Source organism: Pteronotus mesoamericanus, unplaced genomic scaffold (genome assembly GCF_021234165.1).
Source record: "Pteronotus mesoamericanus isolate MK-2021 breed Mesoamerican mustached bat unplaced genomic scaffold, CSHL_Meso_final contig_78, whole genome shotgun sequence".
NCBI classification, from domain to species: domain Eukaryota; kingdom Metazoa; phylum Chordata; class Mammalia; order Chiroptera; family Mormoopidae; genus Pteronotus; species Pteronotus mesoamericanus.
The window spans coordinates 18,090,097-18,104,080 of NW_026555258.1; the positions used below are offsets into that span (position 1 = coordinate 18,090,097).

At 38.4% G+C, this 13,984-nt stretch overlaps 1 protein-coding gene and 1 pseudogene across 1 annotated transcript in view; one reads left to right on the forward strand and one right to left on the reverse strand.

Annotated features, from left to right (window-relative positions):
• Positions 1–13,984, reverse strand: part of HSDL2 (hydroxysteroid dehydrogenase like 2) — a 60,269-nt gene that overhangs the window by 19,134 nt on the left and 27,151 nt on the right. Inside the window, exons 7-9 of the mRNA XM_054584517.1 lie at positions 5,713–5,907; positions 3,747–3,818; positions 621–770 (exon numbers count right to left, since the gene is read on the reverse strand). Of these exons, the coding sequence (XP_054440492.1) occupies positions 621–770; positions 3,747–3,818; positions 5,713–5,907 (417 nt within the window). The remainder of the gene's footprint in view (positions 1–620; positions 771–3,746; positions 3,819–5,712; positions 5,908–13,984) is intronic.
• On the forward strand, positions 12,160–13,175 carry LOC129079346 (heterogeneous nuclear ribonucleoprotein A1-like; annotated as a pseudogene).

The window sequence follows — 13,984 nt, forward strand, 5'->3', positions numbered from 1 at the left end:
GTCTGGGTGCAGCTGTGGGGAGCCAGACAGTTCAGTTCAGCCAGGACTAGGGTTTTGGCAGGTAGGGACATAAGCACAGAAGGTCCAGAAGTTTAGGGTGTTGACAAGGGAGTAACTAAACCAATGGAGAGTGGGTTCGAAGGACAGAAAAGGAAGTAAAAACAGGAAGGTGCAGATAGATTAAGATATAATAGAGGTGACAAAGAATAAAAGAACTGATAATGTCAAAATTTTCATAAAGTGGGAATGACGTAGCCAGTTCTTAAAACTGTCATTAACATGTGTTAATGCTATATTGAGATGAAAAATATAGTCAGTTTTAAAAAGCTGACTACATTCAGACTGACTGGAATAATCTCAAAGATGAAAATGGTAACATGCCCCTAGTGTAACACTGGAAGTATTTATAGTGAAATTTTATTTTATATGTGTCCATAAGCACTGATCTTAATTTAAAAATACAAATCAGTATTTATTTGTCATTCTGAAATGTCTACATTCTTGGTTAAGGGTTCTGTATATAGCCAACTAGACAGGTGATTATAACTGGAAGCTGATAGTCTTGCAAGGGAAATATCCTATTTTCATAAAAGACTCAGATAACCAACTGTAATCCTTACCTGAGAGTTCAAACTTATAGACTGCTTGAGTGGCTTTAACAATGTCATCACTGAGAGAGTTCTTAACAATTCTAAATGTTTCTTCCACAGCTCCAGAACGTGGTTTTGATGGTTGCTGCGGCTTTTCTTCTTTCAGCCGTGGAGCAGCATCTGTAAAATATTATTGATGAATATGGCTTTAAAGTCTAGGCAATATTAGGCCACACATAGAATTAATTGAAAGAATAGACTTTCTACCAATTATAACTGTTGGACCAAAATGACCTTAAATATATTCAGTGGTATCTAAAAGCATAAATCAAGCTAATGGAATAACATCCAAACAGGTCAATTATGATTATAAATGTAATTTGTTTATACTCTCCAAGCAAAAGGCTGATTCTCAGATTAGGTTTAAAAAAGGCAAACCACTATTAAACTATACAATGTTTGTAATAAATGGACCTAAACAATCTACTGGAGTTTCAGGGATAATAACGAATCACCCCTTTATCATCCACTCTGAGTTCTAAAACCAAATAAAAGACACAAGAGTCAGAAAGGTGGACACACATTGGGAAATGAGGGACACACATTGAGCTCTGCGAGGTAAATTGTAAAGTCAACAAGGAAAATAAGACCAGCAACACTGAAAAGAAAAGAAACCAACAGAGACAAGAGGGAAGGAGTGGGGGCTGCGGGGGAAAAGGAAGGGAAGGGGAAAGTCAAGGAACATATAGCAAGGACTCATGGACAAAACCAAAGGGGAAGAGCTGAGGGAGGGAAGGAGGGAGGGGGCAAGGGAAAGTGGTGGGGGGGAGGCAGAGACAAATGTATTTGAAAAAATAAATTAATTAATTAAAAAAAATATATAGATTCGGATATGGAAGTAAAAAATCACCTGAAAGAGATAAAGTTAGATCCCAGGCCAGATATGCTGGACAATTGTCTATATGAATATATTAGTATGTCTACAGAAAATATCAAGTAAAATTGCAGGTGACTAAACCAGAGAGAAGAGGGAAAAGAAAGCTATAGAAGTAAATGCTCTTAGCAGCACTGCATGGAGAAGAGGAGCTTTAGCCAAAGGAATCTGAGGATTCTGACTTCAAAGGATGAGGGCTTCTCTCATGGGGAGGTGGATATATGGACTGAAGGTAATGCATTTGACATATTTTGATCCCATAGGCAAAATCATTCCTATCAAAGCCTGATACCAGTAAACGTTTATCTTACATTTTACTTATTTAACCTCTCTTGTTCTCATTTCATGGCCATGAACAACATGAAACAATCAATCCATATTGACTCTAATTCTGTTCCCTATGGAATTATGCCCAAAGGGACAGAATAGGCTGATAATAGCAACTACACATTTAGTTCATAAGATGGCAACTCCTCATTATAAATTAATAAATTGAATTACTGGGGGAGGGACATGCTAATTTAAAGGACTTGAAATATTAAGGAGTTAGGAAAGAAACAAGTTTACTGGTTAAGGGTATGAGCCTTGGAACTGAAGAAAGGTGAAATTAAATCCTGGCTCTGCCACCTGACAGCTGTGTGATCTCAGATGTAAGATGAGAATAGTACCTGTCTTGTAGGGGCATCTGTATTAAATGAGACAATGCATGCAAAGTATGTAGTGCAGTGTTTGGCACACAGTAGGTGCCCAATGAACATTTGTTGAAAAACAAGTTAAATATATGTGATCAATGAATGGTTCTTATTATTTAAATTTGGAATTTAAATGAGCTCAGATCATGTACATCTTCCTCCAAAAGATAGAACCAGCCCTGGCTGGTGTGACTCAGTGGATTGAGCACCAGCCTGCAGGCCGAAAAGGTTGCTGGTTCGATTCCCTGTCAGGGCACATGCATGGATTGTGGGCCAGGTCCCCAGCTGGGGTGAGCAAGAGGCAACCAATCAATGTTTCTCTCACACATCGATGTTTCTCTCCCTCTCTCCCTCCCCTTTCCTCTCTCTGAAAATAAACAAAATCTTAAAAAAAAAAGAAAAGAAAAGAAAGACAGATTCAATATTAGAGGGTTGGCAAAACCCAGGATTTTGGACTTGCCTTTATTAGAGGACCTGTCTCTACTAGACTTTGATAAACTCTCTAATTTCTGCCATTTTGTAAATGCCTTTTGAGAAAGAGACTGACAGTGTTGTTCTAAAATTCTGATACATCCATGTGGCAAACAAACGAAAATCTCATCTTTAAAATGAAAAAAAAATTTCACATTTCAAAAGTGCTCTCTCTGGGTGGTAAGATTTTGAATAATTTTTTTCCTTTCTATATTACAAAAGAAAAGTTTCCTAAGTGACTTTTTAAACTATCTCCAATACTTTGAAGAAAGAACACATAAAGAGAGAAAGGATAAGATTAAGCCAGAAAGATTCAGCATGAAAATGCAATGTGGTAAGGTTCTATAAGTTTGATAAATACATAAAGGAAATATGTTCCTAAATTTTCTAGCAGCCATCTAAAGAATTCACGATCACTTAGGAGGTTCAGTGCCGTTACATAAAAATCAGTTAAGGGCTCAGAAGAACAACTATTCTTGTTAATAAACCACGAGAGAAATTCTTCTCATGGGTATTCATTAAAGAGTGTTTCATTTGACATCTTTCAGTAAGCTGGTGGCGTCAGGCTGGAACACAAAGATTACCGTGTAAACTCTGGCCCAACTCAAGGGGGCTATTATTTCTGAATTATAAAAATAAAACAAAGTAAAACCAAGACCTCTTTTGAAGTTAATTTCTCTGATAATGTAGTTACATAGCACAAACTCTGTGAATGGTGTTAGATGTACTTTGATGTGACACATTTTTCTCAAAATAAAATAACACATCAATACAAAATACCTAAAGACAGTGCCATGAAAAAGAAATAAAACCTTACAAAAGGTTGAGATTTTTTTTCAGACTTTTAAAAATGAAATCAAAAGACTATGTTAAGAACTTCTTGCTAGTAGAAGAAAAAGACAACCTTCTTTGCTGGAACTAAGACTTCACATTACTTCTCTAGTTTAAATCACAAAAATATTTAAAAGTGGAAGACAGAGATGTTTAATTCTATATTTTAGAAAAAATACTTAGGTGAGTACCTTTATTTCCACCCATAAAATATGGTCTATATCTTACCATGTGATTCCATTTTCTGGGTAACTGTATCTGGCAATTCATCTAAAAAGAAATCTGGTAACAAGGGATGACCTGAAAAAATGACCCCAAAAATAATCAGGTTACTGTAACAACTTCAACATATTAAGACTGTAATACCTGTTTAATAAACATTATATCTGCTTCTATTTAAATAATCACTCTTGTATGATGGAAAGACCCCAGGAGAACTGTTAAACTACCTGATTACTAAGTAAAAATAACTTCCCCATAACCCAGTTATCCTTTCCTACGGCAAATTTCATCCAACCAGAGTCAGCTGTTAAGGCCTTAACTGCTCTCCCAGGGGCCTTTGCCCTCTTCCCATCTATCCATGCATCTCATATCTTATAGGCCTCCAAGGTGTTTAGGACTTGTTTCCTACCTGACCCTGAGAGAGAAGGGGATTCCTCATTAAGACGACTTATTCCCCATCTCTGTCTGTCCGTTCCTCCCTCTCAGAAGATTAAAGAAAATTAAAGGGCAGGGATGCATTGAGTTTGTTAGAGCCTAACACTTATCATAATACCTAATTGTATTAAGTTCTCGACACTTAAATTTCATTTAAATTTAAAATCAAATGTTTAATGTGCATTAAAGATGCTATGTCTTTAGTACCTAAAGTGATAATTACTGTACCAGGACCCAGAAGACCCGGGTCTGATTCAGGTTCTGCCACTTACTAGCTGACTATTTTTAGACTGAGGCTTAATCACTTCGACCTTGTTTTTCTATTGTAAATAATAACTACTGAATACTGTGATTATAGCATAAGCCAGGCACTGTGCCAAGTACATTATATACATTATTGCATTCAGTTCTGACAAAAATCCTGTTTGGAAGGTAGCATTCCCTTAGTTTAACCAACAAGGAAAGTGAAGCTCAGAGAAAGTGGGTGACACACCTGAAGTGCAGCAGAACTGGAATCTGAACTTGAGTTACCTTTTCCCAGAGCCCATGTTCTTAATCATGAAACAACGTTGCTTCCCTCACAGGACTGCTATGAGGTTAGCTAGACAGAGTATATAAAAATGCTTTGTAAAACTGTAAAGAGCTATTTAATTCAGTTCAGTTCACACTGAGAGACAGGGATGATACAAATATACTGTTTAACCTAATAAATATTTAAAATATACATTAGCCCAAATGACATGTCTATTATTTGGTATCTATTATATCTTATAGATGAAGTAAAACTCATTATCATCCCACCATCATCTGTAATTTCAGAAAAAAAGAATGATTTTTGAATAAGGGGTCTATTGAGGACTTCTCAACTCATACCCCTGTACATCAGAACGACCCTACTCACTCACTTTCGCTATCTACCATTAAGCTACTCTAAGAGACATTTAGAAAAAGCCCATAATTTTAAGAAGTTTCTGTAAAAACCCACTACTGTATCTTCTGTTACCATATCCTTGAATAAAATCTTTACTCTGTAATATTAAAAACTAATCTTCATTTTTGGTTTCGAGATTCAGAAATGGCTAATAGCTGATGTGACCTTCTGTATCAGTATATATCTTTAAAAGCCCCCAACTCCCTTCTGTTTTTCCCTTTTCCTTTAAGGTGTGCTGGTATGGGTTTTTCCCTTTATTGGGAGAACAGCTTTTAAAAGAGCGTAATAGCCCTGGTTGGTGTGGGTCAGTGGATTAAGTGCCAGCCTGTGAACTAAAAGGTCACCAGTTCGATTCCCAGTCAGGGCACATGTCTGGGTTGCGGGAGAGGTCCCAAGTAGGGGTTGTGCGAGAGGCAACCACACATTGATGTTTTTCTCCCTCTCTTTACCATCTCTAAAAATAAATAAATATAATCTAAAAAAATATTTTAAAAAAGAGAGCATATTAATTTTATAGTCACACAAATATCCACACAAACGAGAGCTCTGTTCCTTGCAGAAAAGGTGGAAAAATACATCACTATTTTGAAAAACAATAAGCATTACCTGGTTTAATTGCATAGGCATCAAAATTCTTTATTCCTTCTTCTTTTAAGATATTTTCATCAATAACAAAGTTGCCAGTAAAAGTTTTAGGCTTTTTGAAAATGGAATACGCAGCATCTGCAATGATGTCAACTTTTCTACATTGGTTTTCAATACCTGATCCTCCCAGCATATCCATAGCAGCGGTGTGTATGGCTGTAGAGAAAATATATACATCTGTAACTCCAAATCAAATAATAAGACTACAAAAGTAACAAGCAAGATGGCTAATCCTTTTATTTCTCAGGTAATGAAAACAAGGTCCAGAACTTAAAGCATTTGCTAAATGTTCTATTGACATAACTGGGTAGAAAAACACATTTTCCTTGCTCTACATAATGGTGCCTTATACAGAACTCCTTCATGAGACTCACAGCAAAATTCAATTAGACTTTTCTGATTCAGAATACTTAAGAATTTGCATACCATTCTTGAGAGTTAAGAAAGCCAGTAAGGTAAACTCTGGCTGGTGTGGCTCAGTGGCTTGAGCACTGGCTTGCAAACCAAAGGGTCGCTGGTTCGATTCCCAGTCAGGACACATGACTGGATGGCAGGTCAGGTTCCCCAGTAGGGGGCATGCGAGAAGCAACCATATATTGATGTTTCCCTCCCTCTTTTTCTCCCTTCCTTCCGCTCTAACAATAACATGAATAAAATCTTAAAAAAATAAAGATAAAGAAAAGCAAGCCAGTAAGGTATAACAGAGAGAACACTGAGCTGTAAGTCAGGTGACTGAGATTTCTACACCAACCAGGCCGTGATTTTTTGGAAAGCCACTTTAGCATCTTTCGCTCTGTTTCCTGTTTCTAAACTATGGAGCTCCTTTCTTAAGTTTATTGTCTCATTTCTCTCTACTAGAATATAGAGACTTTGTTTTTCTTTTTCATCATTGTATGCCCAGTGCCTGAAACAATGACAAATATACCATAAGCACTTAATAAATAGAGGCTAACAGTAGGATCCATAACATGAAATTCACTGATGACTTTGGAAAATAGACGATCTGTGATGAATGCTGATATACCTTGGATCACAAGAATCCTGAAGGTGACCCTAAAACTTGAGTCTTATTAAGGAATAACTGGGGAAGTATCTAGTAGCTTCAGATTGATTATCCTGATTACAGTTCGCTCAAAGCAGACAGTAACAAGAGTCTTAAAATCAATGGAAGATTTCCTTTCACATAAACATATGCATTGCATATCAGGTTTAAAACATCAGCATTGCCTCTGAGTCCTTCAGGGAGAGAGCTTATCTTACCACTTTAACACCCAGCAGCCTCTACCAAGCACACATATATTCTTCTGTGTACTGGCTAAACTAAAGATAGCACTGATTATAAAGTGTATCACTAAGAAAAAAAACTCCTTAAACTATGATATATCATCCACTGAAAGAGCATCCTGATAATAAAGATGTGAAGGTGTAAATGCATGGGCATCTCACAATCAATGAAATATGGTATAAATTGCCATAATAAGATAATAGAAAGTAGGTCCTTTGAAAAACAAGTAAACTAGTTTTGGTTTCTAGCACCAGAGAAGCCAGCTGCCACCTTGTCACCTTGGCCTCCCTGGTTAGCTGAGTTCCCACATCAACTTGCAAAGTGGTCCAGGTGACAGAGGACCGAAACTCTTCGGAGATATTATTGTTATCTTCCTCTCTGCCGCCAGTCCTGAGATCAATAGCTGCCATTCATTCCCAGACTCCTCACCCCCAACCCATATGACACCTGTCCCAAAGTGGACCTTCCTCTTCTACCACACCTGTTCTGACCGGTCAAGAGGTAAGAGACAGCAGGCATTTTGAATAGCAGCCCTCATCCCTCCTCTCTGCCCCACCCTCTATTTCAGCAGAAACTATGAAATGGATTTTATAAAAAGAAAAAATTTCTATTTTTGAAGGTGACATAGTTGGGGGCCTGGGAGCCTCATATTGTGAAACTACTTGAAACCTGCTCACTCATCTCTGGATGTGCTAAATTCAGCAGGGCCAAAGTTCTAGGCCCAAAAGGGGTAATGTAGTGGGTGTAGAGAAGGCATACGGAGCCAGAGAGGACGCACAGTAGACCAGGACAGTGCTCTGATTGTTGATAATATATGTTACACTGTATTCATTCCATTAAGTGAAATAAAACTCCTTTTCCTTAAAGGGCAGTAATGTTGGGAGATTACTTCGGGTTCCAGCAGGCAGAGAGAGAAAGCCACTCCATACAGCCTAGGAAGAGGAATCGTAGTTTTCTGAATAGAGACCGAACAAATAGGGCCTGGATACCCTCTCAAATCCATTTTCATTGCCTCCATTATAAATAATGCCATATCTTAGGTAGCTTTCTTGCCTCCTCTCTCCACAGTCTTACAAGCCATCCTATATTCGGATGCCAAATTAAACTTCTTAAACTTCATCAACAATCACATCACTCCACTGCTCCAGTTGTCCCTGTACTTATTATTGCTCTCCTGCTTCAAAATTCTAAAGTGGCTCTCTACTGAATATAGGTTAAAATTCAAACTCCTAAACCTGGCAAATCAAGACCTGGGACTTAGCTCACCCAGCTTCCCTCACCACTTCATACTCACCCAACATTCTGGTCAATCTGAACTATTTGCAGTTGCTCACGTTCTGGGGCATACAGAAAGCCTACACCCTATCACACAGACACCAGATCAAACTCCTTGTAGTTCCACCAGAGCAGCATTTTTCCATGCTATAGCCTTTCTTGTTCCCTCCCTCTGCCCAGAAGGTTGTTCCCTTTGTCAGGACCTCCTTGCCCAGTTCTTCTAATTCCAACATCCACTGAAGGGCTCATTTCAATTGTTTACCTCTGTTAGGAAATCTCCTTTCCTGATCATACACTTGAGACACAGCACTCCTGCTATGTTTCAAGAGTCTCAAGGACATAATTCATTACACTATGTACCACAAGGCAAATGACAGAAAACTGAACTTACTGTGCCAATAAATATAGAACCCAAATGATACCAAAGGTTCCAAGATATCTAGTAAACCTAAAATGAACATTTCAAAGCTAAAGTAAAGATCTTGTCAGTGAGCTGACTTCTGTCTATCCTGATAATGTCCTCCACTATCCCTCTCATACAATGTCCTCCCTTTTCTTACATAAGCTTTGTTCAGAGTATCTATTTTGAAGCTAGGCAGAAGATATGCATTTATTCAGTCATCAAATATTTATTAAATATCTATAATGACTATAATAAAATAAAGAAAACAGCCATTTTCTCCACTTTCAAGCTTTCATTCTCACAAGAAAGGCATTAAACTACTCTAGTTAAACAATCAATAATTTATTTACAAATGTTATAAGTGATAGGAAGAATATATACAGACCACTATACTAAATCTAACATCAGTCCCCATCTTGTAAAAACTATCAGCAATACTTGACACAATCAATCACTCTTCTTCCTTGAGACACTTTCTTCAATTGGCTCAGGATATCATACTCCTTTGTTTTTTCCTAGCCTACTCTCCTATGTGGGGTCTTTCTCTTCTTCACAACTTCTTAATGGCTACTGGTCCTCTCTCTTCCTCTCTACTCCCTAGATAATATCATCTAGCCTTGTGACTTTATACACTATCAATATGCTGATAACCCACAAATTTCAACCTCCAGTCTGGACCTCTCTCCTGACCACCAGAATTGCAAACCCAGCTGCCTGTGGACCATCTATCTCCACATGGATACTCAAACACAAGGCTCCAACTGAACTCCTAACCTTGCTCTCCAACCTGCTCTACCTGAAGCTTTCTCTGTCTCAGCTAATGTCAACTTCATTGTTCCAGTTGTTAAAGCCAAAAATCTTGGGAGTCGTCCTTGACTCTTTTTTCCTTACACCCCATACCTAATCTGCCAGCAGATACTGTCGATTCTAGCATCAAAATAAATCAGAATCTGACCTCTCCCCCCTCACCTTTACTGCTATCACCCAGTCACATCTGCCAACATCTGTGTCTAGGTTATTGCAATAGCCTCCAAACTGGTCTGTTTCTCCCTTTGCTCCCTGAGAATCTATTCTCAACAGAGCAGCCCGAGATGCTTTTCCAAAGTTACGCTTAATCAGGTCCCTCCTAGGCTCAAAACCCTGCAAAGGCTCCTCATTTCTCTCAGAGTAAAAACTCAAGTCTTGGCAAAGACCTATAACATCTGATCCCATGTCTTCATGGGTATCATCTCTTCACTTTCAACAGCTTTCCCTCACTCCAGCCACAACGGCCTGCTTCCTGCTCTCCCATGATGCCAGGCACGCTCACTTCATAGGACTTTTAACCTGGCTATTTCCTCTGCCTTCAATGCTTTCCCCTCAAATACCTTATGGCTAACACATTCCCAAGGCTAGCTCCATCACTTCCTTCAAGTCCACGCTTACGTATCACCTTCTCAAAGAGACCAAGCCTTTCTATTGTAATGAAAATGGCAACCTACTCTCTCTACCTTCTAATCCTCCTTACCTTGTTTCTATTTTTTAGCATTACTATACATTTTGTTTTTCATGATGTTAATTGTCTACTGTGTTTCCTAATTAGACTGTAAGTTCCCTAAGGACAGAGAATCTTGTCTGTTTTGTTCTATGGTGTATCTTAAGCACTAGAACAAGTGCCCAATAAATATTTGTTGTATGAATAAAATCTAAAATTTTTAGAGTAGGCTTTTTTTTAACTTTGTCACCCCAGTATCCCAAAAATCTAAAGATTCAGGAAGTGGATGAGGGAGGGAAGGGCAAAGTGCAATGGAAACAAATTTTCTCATCTCCCACACTAAATGGCAAACTCTTTGAGGGTTAAGGACTGCATCACATTCATCTTAGTACTCCCTAATGCCCAATAGACTGTCTCTTAAATATATAATGAATGAATAGTACAGAGAACTGTGCCTAGAATATAAAATGTTTGGTAGATGAATGAAGAGAAAGTAACAAGTAACGTAACAGAGGTACAAAGAGGGAAAATAATGTTAGGACTTTGTTCTCTCAGAGTCGTTCCTTTCTAATTGCCCAACTCTCACTATCTATTAACTTTAATAACAGCAATGTTTGTGGGAGCAGGAGGCTGGGAAGGAAAGGAAGTTGAAAAAGAGTCATAATAAGTATGAACTTTTAAAGTCTTTGAATGTGATCCACATTAAGTAACACTGTTTACCAATATGACTAAGAATGCATAACACATATATATATGCACTAACATATTTTATTTATATATGAAACAATGCTGACCTTACTGTGTGCAGTACTCTCTAATATATTCTATCTTATTCCATTAGAAGTAAAACAAAACAATAAAAAAAATTCTGGCTGCTGCCTACTAAATCAATTCCACAATCCACTAAATTGATTTCATGCCTCACTAAATTGATTTCATGACTCAACAATGAGTCTTGACATATAGTTTGAAAAATATTGTAGAAGCACTTTATCACTTTTAACTTTTACCCCACTGCAAAGAATATTACTCTCCAGAAAATCTCAAAAGAATTGTGTCTGAAACAGAAACATAAGAGAAATAAAGAAACAATAAAAAAAAATGGTTCTGATTCCAGAGCGGACCAGGAAATAAAGGAATCTTTGTCAAATTACAGAAGAAAGGGATTTTTAATAATTGATTCCTGGAGTCCTTAGAAGAAATAAAAGATGGAGACTAGAGAGCTGGCTGCAACAACTAAATTTTCCCGAGTTACATCAGCAACATGCCCAGCACTCCATAAATTCTTACCCACAGCCCAGCCCCTTACTTTCTCAGCTTCAGCACTGGGCCATTAGACCTCTCACTACTGCTAGGAGCTGAGGAAGTCCCTTCACCCAGTACACAGCAGATGGGAAGCAAAGATGAAAAGAAATCCCTCATTTGTTTCTAAGCTAGAATTCTGGATACATTTCAGACTGCCATACATGGCAGGTCAATTCAAGAGTACCTACAAGGCTATAGTACTTCATAAAAATACTGGATTAAATGTACTTTTAATGGCCAACTCCTGCCAACCTTGTCATCTATTAGGTGAAAAGGCCAAAAAAGTATCCCCAGGACCCTGCAGTGTCTACAACATGGTAACTGTCCAGTAGGTATTTATGGAACAATGGAAATAAATAAAATAATGCCTGAATGGAGAAGAATAGGAATAAACAATATAAAAGTCCCTAATGAATACAGGAATACGTTAAATGAACCAATGGAAAGAAGTCAAAAAATCAGGCCCTGACTGGATAGTTCACTTGGCTGGAGCATCATTCTGATATGCCAAGGTTATGGGTTCAATTCCCAAACAAGGCACATACTAGAAGCAACCAATAAATGCATGAATGGGTGGAACAACACACTGATGTTTCTCTCTCTCTCCTTCTCTAAAATTGATAAAGAAATTGATAAAGAAAAAAAAAAGCTTTCCTTTCTGCCAGTGGACGCCTCTGAGTAAGCATCTTTGAAGTCTCCTCGTCCACAGTTATGTCTAAGTCAGAGTCCCCCGAAGAGCCAGAACAGCTATGGAAGCTCTTTATCGGAGGTTTGAGCTTTGAAACAACAGATGAGAGTGTGAGGAGCCATTTTGAGCAATGGGGAATGCTCACAAACTGTGTGGTGACGAGAGATCCAAACACCAAGCATTCCAGAGGCTTTGGGTTTGTCACATATGCCACTGTGGAGGAGGCGGACGCAGCCATGAATGGAAGGCCACACGAGGTGGATGGAAGAGATGTGGAACCAAAGCGGGCTGTCTGGAGAGAAGATTCTCAAAGACCGGGGGCCCACTGTGAAAAACATTTTTGTCAGTGGTATTAAAGAAGACACTGAAGAACATCACCTAAGAGATTATTTTGAACAGTATGGGAAGTGGTTGAAATCAGACTAAATGAGGCAGTGGCAAAAAGAGAGGGGCTTTGTTTTTGTAACCTTTGATGACCATGACTCTGTAGACAACACTGTCATTCAGAAATACCATACTGTAAATGGACATAACTGTGAAGTAAGAAAAGCCCTATCTAAGCAAGAGATGGCTAGTGCTTCATCCAGCCAAAGAGGTCAAAGTGGTTCTGGAAACTTCAGAGGTGGTGGTAGAGGTGGTTTTGGTGGGAATGACAACTTTGGTCGTGGAGGAAACTTCAGCAGCTGAGGAGGCTTTGGTGGTGGCCATGGGGGTGGTGGATACGGTGGTAGTGGAGATGGCTATAGCGGATTTGGTAATGATGGAAGCAATTTTGGAGGTGGCGGAAGCTGCAATGATTTTGGCAACTACAACAATCTACCTTCAAATTTTGGATCCACGAAAGGAGGAAACTTTGGAGGCAGAAGCTCTGGCCCCTATGGTGGTGGAGGCCAATACTTCGCCAAACCATGAAAACAATGTGGCTATGGCAGTTCCAGCAGCAGCAGTAGCTACGGCAGTGGCAGAAGGTTTTAATTGCTGCCAGGAAACAAAGCTTAGCAGGTGAGGAGAGCCAGAGAAGTGACTGGGAAGCTACGGGTTACAACAGATTTGTGAACTCAGCCAAGCACAGTAGTGGCAGGGCCCAGCTGCCACAAAGAAGACTTGTTTCAGACAGTACTCATGTGAATGGGCAAAAAACTCGAGGACTGTATTTGTGACTAATTGTATAACAGGTTATTTTAGTTTCTGTTCTGTGGAAAGTGTAAAGCATTCCAACAAAGGATTTTTAATGTAGTTTTTCTTTTTTCTTTTTACTTTTGCACCCATGCTGTTGATTGCTAAATGTAATAGTCTGATCATGATGTTGAATAAATGTGCTTTACAAAAAAAAAAGAAAAACCAGAATGTTAGAAATAAGATAAATGACCTGTTTTTTTCAAGAAGTGGCAAGGAAATTAAAAAAGAGTATAACTGCTCTAGATTAAAAACATTTAAGAGACATAGCACATAAATGTAATGTATGGAACATTTTTAGATTCTGATTTGAATAGACTCTCTGCAAGGAAAACATTTGAAACACTTGAGGAAACTAGAGCATTGATAGGATATTTGATGATATTAAAGTATTAGACTTCATGAATTTGAGCTATGATAATGATTTTATGGGATTTTTAAAAAGAGTCCTTATATTGTAAAGATACATAATGAAGTATATATAGATGGCATGACAGTGTTACTTAGACTGGCTTTAAAATATTAAAATAGTCCAGCGGGGTACAGGTGAGGATGAAGCAGGTGGAGGCATGTGGGCTGGTGAAACCAGATTGGCCACATGTTGAAAGGGCTGAAGTTGAAAATACA